At 39.9% G+C, this 19,689-nt stretch overlaps 1 protein-coding gene, 1 long non-coding RNA gene and 1 pseudogene across 4 annotated transcripts; 2 read left to right on the top strand and 1 right to left on the bottom strand.

Moving 5' to 3' along the window:
- Positions 1-1,392: 1,392 nt before the first annotated feature.
- On the top strand, positions 1,393-10,428 carry LOC147138966 (flavin-containing monooxygenase 5-like). Its single transcript, XM_086046732.1, has 11 exons — positions 1,393-2,023; positions 3,431-3,569; positions 4,416-4,604; positions 4,684-4,849; positions 6,053-6,195; positions 6,290-6,489; positions 6,909-7,044; positions 7,386-7,605; positions 8,596-8,668; positions 8,755-9,007; positions 9,575-10,428. Exons 2-11 carry the CDS (start codon positions 3,438-3,440, stop codon positions 9,722-9,724), a joined length of 1,662 nt encoding a protein of 553 aa, XP_085902858.1. The 5' UTR covers positions 1,393-2,023; positions 3,431-3,437; the 3' UTR covers positions 9,725-10,428.
- Positions 8,756-19,654, bottom strand: LOC147138964 (uncharacterized). Of its 2 annotated transcripts, none has more exons than XR_015088914.1 (4): positions 19,427-19,654; positions 16,583-16,719; positions 15,593-15,759; positions 8,756-8,992 (listed from the first exon to the last, which is right to left on the bottom strand). It is a non-coding gene; the product is annotated as an uncharacterized LOC147138964 (long non-coding RNA). The 2 variants fall into 2 exon arrangements; XR_015088915.1 differs by lacking the exon at positions 8,756-8,992 and adding an exon at positions 11,411-13,952.
- LOC147138965 (flavin-containing monooxygenase 5-like) lies at positions 11,876-19,186 on the top strand (annotated as a pseudogene). The gene is made up of 10 exons (XR_015088913.1): positions 11,876-12,004; positions 13,555-13,687; positions 13,753-13,941; positions 14,433-14,598; positions 14,943-15,085; positions 15,587-15,783; positions 16,545-16,680; positions 17,396-17,615; positions 17,684-17,756; positions 17,831-19,186. The product of XR_015088913.1 is annotated as a flavin-containing monooxygenase 5-like (transcript).
- Positions 19,655-19,689: the final 35 nt, after the last annotated feature.

Raw genomic sequence — 19,689 nt, 5'->3', positions numbered from 1 at the left:
GAAATAGATTTTTTTTCTCCATATATTGAGAATGATTCAGTTACTAGTTTGTGCGATGTCAGAAAATATTGATTGCTGATTTACAAAGTAAAAGCAAGTGTTTGCAACTGTCTTATTTTTATAAAACTCAAAAGATAATCCCAACAATTATCCCAGAGGTTTTTAGAGGGATAAGCGAGGCTATAATAAAAAGAAAGAAAGAAAATCAAGCTGAAAAGTCATGCTCTCGTGTTTACTCCCAAATTCTGTGGCACTGAAACCATGCACCGCAGCTTTCTTTTATAACAGTCCTATTTCTTCATAGAACAAGTCATAACGGTTCCAAATATGCTTCAAAATAAATAAAAAAAGAAAGAGAGAGGAATGCTCCTCCTCGCCAGCCGCCAGGTTATTTCTTCTGCAGATTCTGCTTGGATGATTATTTAAGGTTAAAGCAAAATTTCTATTCTGTCCAAAAGAAACCCAACACAAAATCACAAGACACAGCTTTTAGCCAAAAGTAAATACGTCAAGAAAATTAAATCCCACACCACCTTTGCCACGAAACACTCTGCAAAGCTCTCAAAGTGACAGTATGTAGAATGTTTTCATTTTTCAATATTCATTCATTAATAAAAAAAAAACACGATTTATTTCAATAATATGCCCCCCCCTCCCAAAAAAAAGTTCTATCACATCAACGTACATTTTTTAAAATATATAATCGCAGGTCTAGTAATCGCTAATTATATTACATAGGGTGCACTTCCCCTACAGGAGGCTGCCATGTTTTGCCGCCATTTTTTCCTGAATCAAGCACAGAATCAAGATTTTGTTGATGCAGAGTAGCAATGCAGCCCTAAGGCTGGACTTTCCTGGCAATGGCATGCAAACGTGCTACCAACCATGATACGTATTAGTTAAACACATTTTAATCATGAGCACCCGAAAATCAAGTACTGTGCTTTTTTTCCCAGCGTGCTGGCAGGATAGTAGCAGAGGCAGACCGAAGGATTTACAACGGAGAGCGGTGATAAAATTAGCGTTGTCATGCCTCACCCTTTTGTGAAGCAAAGCAGAATGTTTTGGATAAGTAAAGGGTACATGAAAACCAAACAAGTGTTTATTTTACTTTTCTTTAGCAAATGGTGAGTTTTCATAATCTGACTTCACTGTCCTCCACATTAAAAAAAAAAAAAGAAAGGATTATGCCTGAGAAGAGTGTAATATTTGTAAGTAATTATTTTTTTGTATTTATAGTGACTTTTATAGTGGTCATCGTGCAAGTGTGCATAGTTTTTGATTCGATTTGAAAAAGTAATAAACGTTTACAGCTAAAAATGTTACGGCCATAGTATCACCTTCAATTTAAATTGCATCATCTTTTATAAACATTTCAGGAATGCTGCTAAGTTCAAAGTTGAATGTACTATCATCTTAATTTACTTTATTTTTATGCTTGCGATTTACACGATGATCCGATTAGTCGACTAATTCCAACTTCTATCGGTGACTAGTCGAATAGCAAAACAATCGTTTGTGACAGCCCTAGGTGAGGATTGTTTTTCATAGCCGACACGACACGACAACATTAAGCTATGCTATTCAAGTGACATGCATACAACTTGCCACGGACTGCAGAAAATGAAAACTCTGAGTTTGTGTGAGTGTGTGCGCACACAGCCACACACGCACACACACTTGATGCAATCATAAACAGTCTCTGATCCTCATTGACTTTTCGGCGTCAGTTATCACATAGCAGATTTCACACTCGGCTCGGTACGGATCCACGCACTTCAAGTTCTGTGAAAATAATTTGGTTGCTCGGTACAGGAAAAAAAAATGCTAGAAAAAAACCTTATAACAACTCCACACACACACAAATGTGGGGTGTTTGCGTGTGTGCGTGCGAGGGGGTGGAGATGTGTGTGTGTGTGTGTTTGATATAAAAACAAAATGGAAAAGGACTTTAGGACCCTTCGAGGTGATCACATCAGTTAACCTTTGGCTTCAGCTGTTGTTTGGACCTGACGCTGTACAGGTAGGACCCCCTCCTCCTTAAAATTTGCGTGATACATTTACGAATTGTCGTTTGGCCAATATTTTGTATTTTGCAATAGTTTGGCCCACTCGCAAATAATTACATTGTTTTCATAAGGGCAAGATGCAACATGATTTACAAGTAATTTGTTCGACACACATTTTTTTGGGGTGGTGAAACACCTATGCAAAGTGTCATAAAAGTGTGTTCAAAGTGATTTCAGTGTGTGGGAGGGGTATGTACTTGTATCGCAGATTTTCACCCATGGATTATTATGATTTTTTAAAAAAAATACTTTTTACGCTTACAAATTGTATATTTGGTTTCAAATGTGTACAGAATGTGTTTAATAGGTTACATTCAGTTTAATTCTGTCATCATTGTACGTTTTTATGATATTACAAAGCGTGATTTTTCTGATTAAAAACACATAGCGTTGTGTGTTATATAACTTTGGCTTCATCTGTCCACAGAATGGTTATGGTAAAAAAAAAAAAAAAAGTAATAGTAATGTAGTCTAATCTTTGGAACATCCAGAGGCTGTTTTGTAACCTTTAAACCCGGAGCAATGTTTTTTTTTTTTTTGGGGGTGGGGGGGTTAGTGCTTTCCCCCACGGTGTCCTCCAATAACATCCATCATTTAAAATTTTACTTGTTTTTAGGCTACTTAACAATGAGCATGTCATCATGAAATGACAGTTTAGGATTCTTCATGTTTATGAGAAACCACTACTTTTGCATTTTTTGTCACCTCAGTTGAGATTCTGCACTGCGCTCTTGGAGTTACATTAACAGAAAACCACTAAAGGGAGAGCAGCAGCAGTGATGAATTTTCTCCATTTATTACCGTAAATTGATGAATGCTGTCCAGTTTAATGAAAGTAAACAAGGTGTGATTTGGGGCTATTCTGAGAGCTCCTCTCTATGAGGCATGTTTCATGTCAGGCTTCAGCAGAATGGAAAAATTAAAATTTACGAGTATGTGTGTGTGTAGGGGGGGGGGCAGCTTTAATCAAGGCCCCCAATCTTATCACATTGATTGGGGTCCCTCTGTGCTGACTTCTGACAAAAAGTATGTTTTTTTTTTGTTACCTGAGGCTAGAGCAACTGTGATGTCATTTTCAGTCGATAACATGTAGCAAAATGGCCGCCCCTGAAATGGATAAAAATGTTTCATATATAATAATAAATAATTCATATTCCACAAACGCAATGTTAATCAGATTAGAGAGTTGGGACCGGATAGATATTATTGTAACGAAAATTTGGGGGTTTACTTTCACTTTAAGAGATTCATTGTTAATCAGAACCTGCCATTTTGCACTCTGACTTTCTTATTCTTGTTTGTCTTATTCTTGCTTTAATACAATGCAGGAATCTTATTTATTATTTTTTTTTTTTAAATAGCTCCACCATGGTGCGTAGCGTGGCAGTCATCGGCGCAGGCCCGTCGGGTCTGAGTGCAGTCAAGGCTTGTCTGGAGGAAGACTTGCATCCGACTTGCTTCGAGAGCAGCGACGACCTTGGAGGACTATGGAAGTTCAAGGTAAAGATATAAAAAAGAAAATACATAGGAATCAATTGTAATTGTATTAACGTCTGAATGAGCCAAGGGTGGGGCCAGGCACTTTCTACCTGAAAGTGGGGGGGGATCCACAGTACCCTCCCACGGCAAAAAAAAAAAATCAGCGCGTAGATGTGTCCACGACACCGCCGACTCCTGGTTAACAAGATATTTCATGGTCATGTTCGTCGATGATCACAGATTTATGGGCATATTGAAGATGGGAATGAGGGCCATCAATTTAGGAAAACTTTCATCTCCATCAACTAATTACTTTGCCGGGGCATCAAAACCGCGCCAATCGTCCCGAGAATCCACTGACTGTGCTATGATTAGGGTTGCACATAAATACAATACATTTTTATTCATATAGTGCATTTCACAACAGCTACAGCTGTAACAAAGCAACGACAAAATAGCCATAATGCAACAAGTGAAATCAATAATTTAACACAAAACACTATATACAATAGACACCGTAAAAACAGCCGAAAATTTTCAAAAGCCAACGAATAGAAATGTGGCTTTCAAATGAGGGTTTTACCCTAGAATTAGGGTTTCAAAGTAGAGTTTTAAACTCGGGTTAAGGGTGTCAAATTATGGGTTTAAACAAGGATTGTGATTTCAAAATAGGGGTTTAAATAGGGTATTAAACTAGGGTTCTGTTTATGTCCATGCATTTATAATCATGAAAAAAATAATAATATCAATAAAATAAATATTTTTAAAATATACAAATAAATAATAAAATATATAAAATAATATAAAAAATATTTATTAGAAAGTTTGTTTTTTTTTTAAACAAAAACGGATGTGGTTCCCCTGCAGGAGGTGTCCGAGCCCAACCGCGCCAGCATCTACCGCTCCCTCACCATCAACATCTCCAAGGAGATGATGTGCTACAGTGATTTCCCCATCCCGGCCGACTTCCCCAACTACATGCACCACTCCAAAATCCTCAACTACTTCCGCATGTACGCCGACCACTTCAAACTGCTGCAGCACATCCGCTTCCAGGTAAAGATTGCTTGCTTGCTTGCTCGCTTTTTCGGTTGCTTGGATCGACGGCTTCCTCACACGCGCGCCGTTCCTCCAGACTTCGGTGAAGCGCGTCACGCCAAGGTCGGATTATGCCAGCACGGGCAAGTGGGAGGTGGTGACGGAGAAGCGGGATGGGAAGGAGGAAACGCACGTGTTCGACGCCGTCATCTGCTGCTCTGGACACTACACTTACCCCAACCTGCCTCTGCAGGACTTCCCGGGTAACTGGCGTGCCCTTTAGCCTGCTGTCGACGTCATCAAATTGGCTATACGGGAAATTCAAAAGCATTTAATAATAATGAAAGTGTTCTATATGAGAAAAAGCATTTTGCGAGAATAAAGTTGGAACATTATGAGGAAAAAAACATTATTTTCATACGATTAATTTTTTTTAGAACAAACCCCTCTTTTTTTTTTTTTACTCTTATAATGGGAACCAATATTGGGAGATTTTCGCTATTTGCCAGCCATCTCGGTCCCTATTCCCCGCAAACAGAGGTCCACTATTTGAAAAATAATATTTATGACAATGAATTCATGTTGTTAAAAAAATTAGATTTCACATAGACTGAAGTTAAAATATTTTAAGAAAGAAATATTCTATTTATATTTTCAGGAAAAAGTTAGCAAAACACGTAACTTTCTTACAAGGCTTAATGCTACCACACACTGCAAAGCACCACAGACAAGCTATTAAACTATAGCATTGCATCAAGTCTAATCTGATCAATTATTTAATCATCATAATATATCTTAATTTTATAAGATTCATGTTGTAATAGTGAGGGGAAAAAGGAATGTATTTTTTAAGAATTGTGATATTATGGGAAAAAATATTTTTAAATTAGTAATTTACAGAGACTCAAGTCGGAATATTATGATAACGAAAACATAATTTCACAAGAATAAAGAAGTGATATTACCAGAAGATAGTCATAATTTTCAGACAATAAAGTAGTATCATATGAGAAGAAAGAATGAAAAAAAGAGAAAGAAAGAAAGAAAAATGTATGAGAATACATTTCTGATATTACAAGTAGAAAAAAAATCTAAATGAGACTAAAGTCAGAATAGAAAATTGACATTTTTACAAGAATAAAGTATTATATTAGATGAACTGTCAAAAGATTTTGAGAATAAAGTTGCATTAGTACAAGAAAAAATAAATGCTTTTCTGAAAATGAATTACAAAAAAGGTATTTTAAAAATTACAACAATAAAGTTGTAATATTACAAGAAAAGTAGTCATTTTCTCTTTTATTCACAGAAAATAGTGGATTTTTCTTGTTATTGTCAGAATAGCATCTCAATTTCAGTACAAAAATAGTTTTTCCCCCCTTTATTCTTAGAAATATGTGGGTTTTTTTCTCTTAATTCGTGAAACCATTTAGACTTTTCCCTGTTGAAATAAATGTCGCACGCAGGACTGGACACTTTCCAGGGCCGCTACTTCCACAGCTGGGACTACAAGGGTCCCGAGGACATGCATGGCAAGCGCTTGGTGGTCGTGGGCATCGGCAACTCGGGCATCGACATCGCCGTGGAGAGCAGCAAATTCGCCGAGCAGGTTGGAGGGGATCTCCTCTTCCCCCGTTGTCCCCGCCCAACATCATGCTAACCAGTCCCACTAACCAGTCCCACGTTCCCTCTGTTCGAGTCAGGTGTACATGAGCACCCGGCGCGGGGCCTGGGTGATCCGACAGGTGTCGGACGATGGCCTGCCGGTGGACATGAAGTACAACACGCGCTTCGTGCACATCCTGTTCCAACTCTTCCCCATCAACTTCTTCAACTGGTACGGCGAGAACAAGCTCAACGCCATGTACGACCACACCATGTACGCCCTCAAGCCCAAACACAGGTACCAAATCAACGTGAAGGCGATTTGAAATGTGGACTCGTCAGACCACAGCACGCTTTTCCACAGGTCCAGCCCAAGGAAGCATGGTAGAGTTTTAACTTGGCATTTTTAACTGAGAATGGTTTTGTGAAGTGCTCTTAAGACGACGTGGCATTATCTTACACGATGCCGTTTTTTTTTTTAATGCGGTGCCACTCAGACGCAAGCTTGATATCAAAATAAAAACAGATCAATCAAATGAAGCTGTATCCAGAAGTTTCTTCATTATCCTCCATCGTTATCCTGACAACATCCGTAACTGTCAGGATGATTCCACGTAAAATAATTCACTTCATGTATTCAATTTACGCAATTTCATATGAATTGAGGTTTGTACAACAGTTTTCGTATTGAATACAAAAGTGTTCATGTGTTTTCAGGCTTTTCAGTCAGATCCCAGTGATCAACGACGACCTGCCTTTCAAGATCCTGTCGGGCTCAGTGATCATCAAGCCCAACGTGAAGGAGATCCGCGGCTCCTCGGTATTCTTTGACGATGGCAGCGTGGCAGAGAAGGTCAGACATTTTCAGGGCAACCCTCAAGACCAGTCGCGGGCAATTTTTTGTGCTCAGGGGCCATGATGGGTTTTTAAAATGGTGAAATGGGTCAGGTCCTTTATAGGACAGGTAAAATATAAAAGAACACTGCGTCAAAAGCAACCCAAAATGGCTGACTTAGCTAAATGCTGGGTTATTCATAGCCAACGCATTGGGTTGAGGATTTTGAGGGGTAAAAACTGATGAATCAAAGCTATCAAGAGACAGGTTATCAGGTTATCAGTAAAGCAGCAGCTAGTTACGTAAGTAGATGGCTCGGTCATCGGCGACCTCCGCCCCTGACAGTGCGTTTGTTCCAGGTGGATACCATCGTGTTCGCCACGGGTTACAACTACGACTTCCCGTACTTGCCCGCCAACTCTCTGTACAAGTCGGGTCACCGCGTGGGTCTGTACAAGCACGTGTTCCCTCCCAATTTGGAGCACCCAACCCTGGCCGTGGTGGGCTTCATCCACGCCCTCGGAGCCATCATGCCGCAGGCCGAGATGCAGGCACGTTGGGCCGTGCGAGTCTTTAAAGGTCAGGCGAGTTTGACTCCTTTTCCATCAATTGAGGACTTTTTTTCCACTCGCAATCTGGTGACTATTTTTGGACATCTTTATTCTAGATAAATTAAGATTTTTTTTTCTTGTAGTATTGCAACTTTAGTCTTGTAAAATTGGGATTTTCTTTTGGATCTTTAACTCATTCACTGCCATTGACGAATTTATTTGTCTTTTCACAGTCCGGCCATTCAATCCCTGGAACTTTATATTTTTTTTCACATTTTTTCAAACAATAGGGTAAAAGAGGGTCTGAAAATGTCTGGCAGTGAATGAGTTCAAGGGATTGCCACATTTGCAGTAGCCTAATGAAAAGTTCATTCATATTGTAAAATGACAACAGGAAACTCATTGCATCATACCATCTCAAACTCAACCGAACTTTCAAATTGAATTCCCATTGACTTGAACTGAATCATTCGACTTTGAATTCAAACTGTCCTTGAAGTCCTATTGCACCCTATATAAGATACGTGACGAATTGTCTGTCACTGGAGAGATGCACGTCCCGTGTTTTTTTGCCATATTAAAACTTAACAATTATACTTGTTTCCCCTTATATTATTATTTCAATCTCTAAACATTTTGGCTTTTTCTCCTAACCTTGCAACTTTTTTATTCTTTTTTTTTCAAATATTTATTCTTTGACTTTTTTCTCATAATATTAATGGATTTTTTTCTTGCAATATTGTACATTTATTAAAGTAAAAAAAATACAACTTTGGTCATGTAAAAAAAATAAAATGTAAATTTTAACTTTAATTTGTTTTCATAATGGGAATTCAAATTTGGTATAAAAAAAAACATCAATATTATAACGTTGTTGGGAAAAAAAACTCTTGTAATATTACATCTTTATTGCAATGCATCGTAAATGTCTTCGCTCGACACGACTACCGAGTGTGATGAGATTTTGCTGGGTGTACCCAACATTGTGGCCATAGAGCCTTTTTCTTTTAATGTTCAGGACATATGAAGCTGCCCTCAAGCCAAGCCATGGTGAAGGCTGTGGAGAAGGACACCAAAAGCATGGAGCAAAGGTAAAAGCTGCTCACCCATTTTGCTGGTACTGTTAATCGAATCAACCTCCCCTCCACCCCCCACCCCACCCCCGCCTTTGCCGTAGCTACATCGTGTCCAAGCTAGCCCCACTACAAGTGGACTTTGTGACCTACATGGACGACCTGGCGGGCGAGATCGGGGCCAGGCCTAGCCTGCTGTGGCTCCTCTTCACTGACTACGCGCTGTTCAAGGAGGTCCTGTGGGGGCCCGTCACCGCCTACCAGTACCGCCTGACTGGGCCCGGCAAGTGGGAGGGCGCCCGGCGGGCCATCCTCACCCAGTTCCAGCGCATGTTTCAGCCCCTGAAGACCAGGAAGGTCAGTAGCGCTCGCTGCTCAGCGACTAGGTGGGCATCTTCACTGAGAGTCCTTTCAATTCATTTTAGAGTTAAAATATAAATACTTTTTTGTCATTGATTGGTTCAAATTCAGTTAATGAAATGCAGTTCAATTCAAAATTCTATGTCCCCAAAAAATGATTACAAGCTGCATAAAAGTTTAACTAAATTACATTAAATTGAATAAAATCATTAAAAGTTAATTAAATCAAATTTAAATGGCCATCAAATTGAAGTCATAGTTCATGAAAAGTCAAACTTAATTGAAAAAAAAGCATTACTTTAAAATGTATTTAAATCACATACAATTAAAAATAAAAAAACTTTTGTTAAAATAACAAATCTAAGTCAATTACATACAAATTGAAATTTACAAATGTAATTGTCTATTGAAAATGAATTCAAATATACTTTAAATTAAAACACGAGAATCCAAAAATTAAAACATCCGCACAGAACACATTTGGATGTTGGCTGAAACGAGGTCTAGTGATATTTTGTGACACCAACTTCTCCACGTCGTCTTCTTGTCGTTTGTCGCCGACAGGTGCAGGAAGCGAATGCGGCTAGCTCGGCTGGCCTGTTCAAACTGAGCCTGACGCTGGTGGCCGGAGGGGCGGCGGTCTACTACGTGAACGTTCGAGAGCCCGCCCTCCTGCCCAACCTCATGTCCAAACTTTTCCCCAAAAGAATTTGAACCACTTTCAGTCCGCTAGCTTAATGCTAACTATAAATAGCATCTATGTTGTAGTTGCTTTAATCCTTTTAAGCAACTGGATTAAATACAAACAGTGCAGCAAAACATGTAAACAGACAGTTTCCTCTCTGTACTTCTTTGCAAAATACAATCTGGCCTTCCGATTCTTTTTGCTAATGAGTGATTTGCGCGTTGTGATATGGCCTGTATATTTCTTCTCTTGAAACCTTCGTCAAACTGTGGATTACGATACCTTCACTTCTGCCCTGTGGAGGCTGGCAGTAGCATCACTGTTGTCTTTGGGTGTTTCTTCACAGCTCTCACAATGTTTCTGTAATCAGCTGCTGTTGATAACCTTTTTTCAAGACACTCCAAATTGATGTATTGACTATATCCAAAGTTTTGTGCAATAGCTTCGGTCGATTTCCCCTCTTCTCTCAGCTTCAAAATTGGTTTCCTTTCTCCCATAGACAGCCCTCTGCTCTTCATGTTTGCTTAATAGCAAATGTATTTTTCACAGGAGAAACCCAAATCCCCAAACAATCACTTATGTTTAAGCAATCAAACTAAAATGAAACACCCATCAGTCACATGTTCCAATACTTTTGTTCACTTGAAAAGTGGGTTACTTCAAACAAGATACTCTGTGACTTGTTTCACACATCTAAATGTAAATACCATGAAATAAAATCTGGAATTCTGAACTTTTGGTTCGTATTCATCTTTTGATCTGAAACCCAAATGCCTTTGGTATATAACAAAACAAAGGAATTGACCTAGCAGTCCCAATGCTTTTGGAGGGCTGCATTTCTAAACTTTTTTTTTTTAACACATTTTTCTAGAGACAGAGACACTTTTCTTCTCTCCCTTTTAGACCCATGTTGTTCATGTTGTATAACAAGAGTGAGCAAAAACATTTTTTTCCTCCTGAAGTTGCAAACCACACCCCCCGGGAAACCACACACCTAACATTTATATCATGTTATTTGACTCTTGCCTGATTCCCTGACAGTCCAAGTTGTTATTTAGTTGAACTGAGTGTAAAGCCTTGACTTCCTGGATTTCATTAATAATCAAGTGGAAAAGCAAGTTAAACACTATAAAAGAGAACTCAAGTCAAAGACGCCACAACAGTCTTCTTTTATGCTCATTTGCAAGCTGGTTGTTAGCCCTTTTGTTGTTGGCTACATGCTATTTATGTTAGCATCTGCTCACTAAAATTCATTCGTGTATGAATTGGATTTTTTTTTAACAATCGTCTCAATTTACAAATCACAGACAATGAACCAACAGTGTTATTAACACACAAGGGGAAAAATACGAGCAAGGGGGATTTTAAATAAGAATATGAAATAACGAGCATAAAGCAATAGTCTTAACTGCTTTCTTGTTTTTGGAACCTAAAATGGGTTCATGTACTGCTTGGTTTCCGCCTCAAAGATTAAGAAAAGTATGAACTGATAAGGAGCTAGCTAGCGAGTGTAGCGAGTCTGTTAGCTAGTGAGATTTCAGAAAAAAGGAATGACTTAATAGCCACAAAAGAAGCTATTTTGTCAATCACAGTTAGCAAGAAGTTAGCAAGCTAATTAGTTTGTTAGCTGACAGGCTAACAAACAAAAAACACTTGATAATCAATTTTCAAATAACTTTGGAGAGGTATTTGTTTGCTAGGTACAGCAGACCATAACTATTTCCGGAAAATATATATATAAAATGAATATATATAATATGAAAATATAATTAAAAAAAATCTCAAATACACAATTTATTTCTCAAACACACAGCAGTTATTTTGAAAATACTGTAATATGTTCTCTTTTGCCTGTGGCACAAATACGTCTGTGTACTAATCACTTTGTTAGCTGGCAGGATTACACCGAAGAAGAACAGCCAGACCTTTTCCTATGTCGCAGTAAATTCCATTTCCTGTTTTGTGGTTATCGTGTCACACTTTGTAATTGTGTTGCTGTCACGACTGAAGACTAATATAAAAGTTTTTGCTCAATTTGCACTCTGATTCACGGTTGTCTTCCCGAATGAAGCGTTCATCAGACTGCCATCTACAGCTGACAACTAACTGACAACTCCGTGTGGGGAGGAGGGCGTGGTCAATGAAAATACTAATATCACACACACATACACGGACGCACACACACACACACACACACACCCCCGACTGCCCTAAGAAGTCGGAAAAAGTCACTTTAGCTGCTGTTTTGAATGGGAATGAAGTCACATGTGATAATTTTTTACCTTTGAGGACTACGTATCTCTTCCAAGGTACTGCACCTGTGCTTGTTGTGTATTGTCTGTTTCAGTGCACATTCTGTTCTGGTTTATGTTGCATCAGCCACACTCACAGTTGTGCTTGTTTTTTGCGCTTATCATTTCCGCATGTAAAGCTATTGCAAACCACTTTCTAAAGTATGAGGAATGTTCTTTTTTTTGTTTGTTTGTTTTTAACAAATGTCCAAAATAGACAGGTACAAGGAAAGAAGGGAATTGACAAATATGCAGAGCAAATCACGATGTAGAAAAACCGGGATAGAACTCAATAGGGGTTCAGACTTTTGCCAAGCTTTTAATCATAAAAAAAATATGTGATGGGGGGGAAACAAAGTGCCTTTTTTTTTTTTTTTTTTTTAAATTTCTGCAATCGGGATGCACTCTGACAAGAAAGAGGGAGCAGTCATGTTCTGGACATGTTCAGGCCATGCAAGCATATTATTCAAATGAAAGGAGGCATGAATTATGCAAACAAAGGAACAACTGCATTTGGAAAGTATTCACACATCACTTTTTGCACATTTTATTATGTTAGGCTTATTCCAGAACGGAATTAATTTTCCCCTCCAAATTTTACACACAACACCCCATAATGACATGAAAAAAGTGTTTACTTATACAAATACTTGCAAAAGTATTAGTAAAGTAAATCTCCATTCGCCATTAGTGTTAAGGTCAGTGAATGACGTTCGGATCAATTCGCATCTTGTGCTTTTCCGAGAAAACACGTCCGAGACCAACAAATGAAAAATACAATTTTTCAAAATGTTAAATGGAAATGGAGTGCACTTACACTGAAAAAAGGTGTGACGAATTTACTCCATTTTATTTCATCAAGTGGTTGCACCCAGTAAAATGATCTGGATCCAGTTACATTTTTAATTATTTTAAGATGTATAGTACAGGATTGGACACATTTTACTGTTACAGCCTAATGCCAAAATTGAATTATTTTTCCCTCAAAATTCTACATAAAAACCTCATAATGAAAACAAGTTGTTGTTGGCACTTACGGTCTGTCTCATCAGTAATCACCACTGCGAGTCACTCACATGACTCGTTCGATATAGTATTTACACCCAATGCCTTTCCTGACACAACTCATTTTTATCCAGGCTTGCAACAAACAGTGGCTGGGTAGTAGGGCGCTGGCAGGGAATCAAACCTGCGCCTTCCACACAAAAGTATGTCTCACAACACTACAAGTGCAATAACATGAAGCAGTGTTTCTTAATCAAAAATCCAAAACACGGATATGCTGTTGCTTTCTGTAGGCGTAAAACGCAGGATGGGAGCGGACTGAGACATTCAATAATCTCTCTGATTTCTCAGATTTTATCAGGTGAAAAAAGGTGTCGTCGGTAAACAATTCCAGCAACAAGGAGGGATGAGCTTCAGGTGTTAAACGTTACACCCCATTCCTGCCCGACAACTACTTTGCCATTATCCAATCAGATATGCGTAGGAATGTAGTATGACTGGAATGCAGCTCATCACGCCAAATGGCAAACAAACACACCGACCATGCTAACTTTTGTCTCCAGCATGGTTCAGAAGGTAGCTGTGATTGGCGCCGGGATTTCAGGCCTGGCCAGCATCAAATCCTGTTTGGAAGAAGGTCTGGATCCCACCTGCTTCGAGAGCGGTCCGGACATTGGCGGTCTCTGGAGATTTAAGGTTTGCTCTAGAAACGAAACGCTTTTGGCTGAAATATGCAACAACTTGTCGTCGACGCGCAACAGGAGGAACCGGAGCCCGGGCGGGCCAACATTTACGAGTCGGTGATCCTCAACAGCTCCAAGGAGAGGATGGCCTTCAGTGACTTCCCGCCTCCTGCGGAGCTCCCAAACAACATGCACCACTCCGAGGTGCTGCATTACCTGCGATTATATGCGCAGAACTTCGGCCTACTGCGGCACATCCGATTTCAGGTGGGGCTGCACTGTGGATGATTTCAAGAGATTGTGCAAAGAGGAATCGTCAAAGATCCTTCTTTCTGATGTCTCCCATCTTGTGAAACATTATAGGAGAAGATTAGGTGCCATTTTCTTGGCAAAAGTGGGGAGGTATAATGTTTTAACATCAGGGGTGCTAATATAATTGTGGAGCACATGATTTGATATCAAAGATTAATTCCAAATGGGGTTCTTTTCCCATGTATGCACAAATTTCACTGAATTTATTCCATTTTGGAATAAAGCCGTAAGAGAACACACTTTACCAAAGGTCTTTAACCCATTGACTGCCATTAATGAATTTACTCGTCTTTTCACAGTCCGGCCATTCAATCCCAGGAACTTCTTTATATTTTTTTCAGATGTTAGGGTAAAAGAGGCTCTGAAAATGTCTGGCAGTGAATGAGTTAATTAGTTCTTCAACCCAAACCCAAACCCTTTATCTTTGTTTTTGTTTTTGTTTCAAGACCGCTGTGGTCAGCGTTAGGCAGACTGCGGACTTTGCTGACACTGGTCAGTGGGTAGTAGAGACCGAGGGGCACGACGGGCGGCAGGAGAGTGAGGTTTTCGATGCCGTGATGGTTTGCGCGGGACACTTCACCACACCCGACCTGCCACTCAAAGACTTTCCAGGTACCACTACCCACACCGTCGTCGATTGTTGTGCATATAGTGAATCCTCACTATTTATGGGGGGCTGCGACCAAGCACTAACGTTAATATCTTAAGATTGCGAGAGGTGGTTGCCCCCCTAAAAACGTATTATCCATACAGGGGAGTGAACCCCTTTGTAGATTCGCCTATTCTCTTATCTTGGAACAGATTTGAAGGTGATCCTGTATTCTGATTGGCCAGTCTGCTTTTCCGGGCTCAGCAAATTCTTGTCAATTTGTCAACATTTTGACATGATATCAGAGGTTCATGAGCTTTTTTTCTTTTCTTTTTTTTGTTTTTGTTTTTTTTTGTTCATGGTCCAGGTATAGAGAGCTTCAATGGCAAGTATTTTCACAGCTGGGAATACCGAAACAGTGAGGGCAATCGGGGTAAAAGAGTGGTTGTCATCGGGATCGGAAGTTCCGGAGGCGACATTGCGGTGGACATCAGTCGCGTTGCTGAAAAGGTGTGTTTCTTTTAAAGTACTCGAACAGTGAGGCTTCCACCTCAAACTGAATGCCAATAAACAATCAAATGCAAATTGACATTGCAATGTATAGGAAAATGCAAAAAATTGCTAAGGCTGTCAATTTGGGAAAAAAAATAAACTGCTTCGTTTTGGGCGTTCGGTAGGCTTTATTTTTTTAGATACTGTATATTTTATGTATGTAGTGTGTCATATAAGTGTTTACTAAATCAAAAACTCAATTTGAAATGGATAAATAAACTGTCATATTGATGTTCATATTGATTTAAGGTGCATTTGCCTTTATTCTAGTGTAAGCCTAACTTATAAGACCATGTATCGCTTGTGTTTGCTTAAAAAAAACAAAAAAAAACATGGGAAGACAACCTTGAAAAAAATGGAATTAAATTTCAATACTGAGAGGAAAAAAAGGCACAATTCGATTATTTTCTCAATCTCTCAGCCGTAGAATTAACCACGAGATTGCGTGGTGACCTGCAGGTGTACCTGAGTTCGAGGAGCGGCGCTTGGGTGGTGAGCCGCGTGGGACCCTGGGGCCTCCCGGTGGACATGTTGAACGCCTCCCGCGTGGATATGATGCTGCAAAGACGTTTCCCTTCTCGTAGCAACAGGGTGGCGGAGAACATGTTCAATCGGGTCTTTAATCATGAGCTCTATGGATTGAAGCCACAACACGGGTACCAATGTCATGCTTGCTTTTGAAAGCTTTCGGAGGTAGTTATCAGAGCTGTAGCGGAAGACCCTGCATTTATTTAATCTATTATACAGAATCTAGTCAGGGGGTATAACCACATCCTGTCTGGTGTGAGGTGGGCACCGCTTGTCGGACAGTGACAAGTGCTCTCAACACAACAGGGCAGGTGAAGTGAGTGTCGGGTGTTAAACTTACACAGCCCTTTCCCAGAATTGCAGAATTCCCTTGCGCACTGCTGTCATCCCGTCCCTGTTATGGCTCTGATACTACCGCTAAAATCAGTCAAATGTTCAGTCAATACCATTTATTGCCGCTGCCATTTATACAGAAATAATACAAATTTGGCTTTTTGTTATTAGGACAATAGGAGTATTGTCTTCAATATAGTCCCATTTTTCCCAGAATAGAAGGCGTAATATTATGAGAATGAAGTTGTATTTTTTATCTACATGTGTAAAAATACAACTATGTTCCCTTGTTAATTAAGACTTTGTTCCTGTAAGATTATGATTTTTTTCATCCCGAAAAACACCCATCTTTGGTCTTATAAATTAAAAAAGAATAATAATACAAATAAAAAAATAATACAACTTTGTTCTCATGACATCAGGTCAACCTTTTTTTCTCGATTATCGTAATTTTTTTCCCTCAAAAATCGTCAACTTTTTTTCATTACTATGGCATTTAGGGAATTACGGTTCTGAGAAATAATCTGTATTACCGTGATCTGTTTCTCTCTCTAAGAACTTTTTCACAAAACGTCGTGGTGAGCGATGACCTACCGGCTCGGATAATCTCCGGTCGCGTTCGGTTGAAGGCAAACGTCAGGGAGTTCCGCGGATCCACTGTGGTCTTTACCGACGGCAGTGCTGTAGACTAGGTACGTTCAAATACTGCTAAATGGCACCCTCAAATAAACCTGGAAAGAAAAAAAACATGTGGTCACGGAAATGATCTCAGATCATAGATACTGTTGTTCTGATGCTGCCAAGTTAACTGCTGTCCATTAGAAAGATTGCGCTAACTATGGCCCATAAACACGTGCAGCTGAATGACATCACATTTAACATTTACAATTCTGTACATTGTAGACCAGACTCTCAGAACTCAAACTAGGTCAGAATTTGATTTAAAACCTCAAAAGGGTCCATAACACAATCAAGAATCCACAGCTGTCTAGTTTAGCATCAACAAGAAAAACAGTGGGGGTGAGATGGAACAAAACGAAATAAAGCAGCTATCTTCAGCATCATATGTTCTCAACAGCTATGAATTTATTACACAGGTAACGACCAATCACGGCTCACCTGTTTTCTGAAGCTGAGCCGTGATTGGTCGTTACCTGAGCCCTAACCAACTGTGACGTCATTTTCAATTGACAGCAAAATGGCCGCCCCCTGAGATGAAAAAAAACAAAACAGGTGGATTTTGCTGCTTAATTCATATTCCACATAAGCATTATTAATAAGAATGTCGTGTTTAGATCAGTGGGGATGCATAGAACATTTTATTGTAAAGACAATCTATATATATTTTAATTTGATTTCATGAAGAAAAATATTTTTTCAAGGCACTGTATGAATTTATTTCCTTAGGTAGACGTGGTGGTGTTCGCCACAGGGTACAACTACAGCTTCCCCTTCCTGCCTCCGACCCTGCAGGAGAAGTCGGGTTATCGCCTGTGCCTCTACAAGCATGTTTTCCCACCCAGGCTCTCCAGACCCACGCTGGCTGTGGTGGGTTTAATTCACGGCCTGGGGTCTTTCACGCCGCTGGCAGAGATACAGGCCCGCTGGGCTATCAGAGTTTTCAAAGGTAAACCCCCAAAACTTTATCTGATAGACCGCAATAAGTTTAAAGTAGTTCCTCCCACTCTTCTGCAGGTTTCCTAAATTTACCTACCGAGAAGATGATGCTGGATGAAATTGCGACGGAAACGGAAACCATGCACAAAAAGTACAAGAAGAACACAGCCAGGATCATTGTCCATTGCCAATTTGTCTTTAAAATGGGGTTTTGCCCTCTCTTAGGTACACCTGCTCCAAGCGTACCCCCATCCAGGTGGACTACATGCCCTATCTGGACTCTGTGGCATCTCAGATCGGGGTTAAACCAAACATAGCTCTGCTTCTTCTGAGAGACCCCAGATTGGCGTTCCAGGTGTTGTTTGGGCCTTGTACCTCCTATCAGTTCCGACTGAACGGGCCGGGTCGCTGGGCCGGGGCTCGCCAGGCCATCTTCTCACAGTGGGACCGTGTGGTTCGGCCATTCGACACAAAAGTGGTACCGAAAGCCCTAAAGATCAGATTCGTGCCGAGACCAAGCACACCGTCCAAATTGAGCGTGGTGCTTTTCTCGAGTGCAGCCCTGCTGTATGCCTGCTTCTACAATACTTAATGGACTCTATCTTCCAGCACTTGAAACATTCTAAGATAGCATACTGCTAAATGTTTACAGTGATGCTTGTTGTTTTTTTAGACGCTCGATAACATTACTACCTCAACCAAGCGCACTTTGTGTGAGACAAAATTTTGTTTGGGTAGCAACCTAGCTATCTGAACCAATGGTTTCAACGCCTTTTTGTCTTGTCCACCCGAGAGTCAAAATGGTGGCAATGTGCTCCATTAACTGAACACAAATTAAATATTTACAATGAAACAGGTTGAGGATTTTTTTGACGGTTAACCCTCGTTCATGTGCACAAGTTACACATTCATAGCACTTATCCCTTGTGGTTATTCATCAACTTAACCTCAATGTTGAGACGACCCTAATGGAGTAAGATGCTTGCTGTGGTGTTCATGTGACCTCGGTCAATAAATATTATATTTAAAATATAAATTTGAAATTGATCAATGGCTTACAAGTTGAGATGTAAGAAAATGTATATTTTGACTCTCTTATTTACATATATAAGGTAACACTGTCCAAATAATAGGGCTTTTGCACAATCAGCTTAAGCATTCGGCAAAACAGGTCAAAAGTACTTCCTTCCGGGTCAAGTGACTGTCATTGCAAGCAACCGTGACAAAGCAACTGTATAAATATTAAACGTCTATGTTGTCTTTTGCTTTACAGAGGATATCTTCAAGAGCTACTGTAAGAATAATAATGCATTTTATTATTCATGTGTTTGATTTTTATCATTAGGCCAACTTGCTTGGTGTGCTTTGCTTTCACATATGTATGTTAATTGCTCACACACACACATAGACAAAACAAGTTCATAGTGTTCCAGCTGCTTTCGCTCCCCTTTCCCTTAGAGCTGGAACACCTTTGTTATCAGGGACAAAAATAAAAAGAGAGGGGGCGCAGGAGCCGGGCAGAGAGTTTTAGGAACTGTAATCGTACACTTCCCTGCGCTCTCCTTGCAAGTAAAAAGACAATATTGTTGTTGAGTGTCTTCTCTCCTCATTGTGAGCATAGTTTATGAATGTCTCACTTGGTGTGAACCTGACAGCTACCAAAAATGCCAATATATGAAGTTTTCCAAAAAAGGCCACTCCAAAAATCTCGACCCCCATAAACTTTGCATAAACATTGGCCAGAAATTGGTGCATTTTCACTGCTTTTAATGAGTAAGAATTTGTCACATGCATGCAATTGAGCAGAGGTGGGCACCTGACCCTTTTTTTTTCCGGTCCGTCCTCCGTCCGTGACCTGGATACCCTTCTTCTGGGTACCCTTCCTCGTCCCTCCGTCCTTGCTCATGTAAAGTGAGGGTTCGTTGATAGTTGATGGAACACTCCTTATAAAATGAGAAGGATGGAGACGGATTTCTTCTTTAAACAAGGGTTTTTACTCTTCACTCAGCAGCTATCAGCACATACCGTACATTACTTCCTGACACTCTATCACCTGACTAAAACTAACCAATCAGGAGCTAGCA

The sequence above is a fragment of the Filicampus tigris genome, chromosome 12, assembly GCF_054856515.1.
Source record: "Filicampus tigris isolate MCC_2025a chromosome 12, RoL_Ftig_1.0, whole genome shotgun sequence".
Taxonomy (NCBI): Eukaryota; Metazoa; Chordata; class Actinopteri; order Syngnathiformes; family Syngnathidae; genus Filicampus; species Filicampus tigris.
The sequence above is the reverse complement of the archived record's forward strand: the minus strand, read 5'-3'. Positions and strand labels throughout refer to the sequence as shown.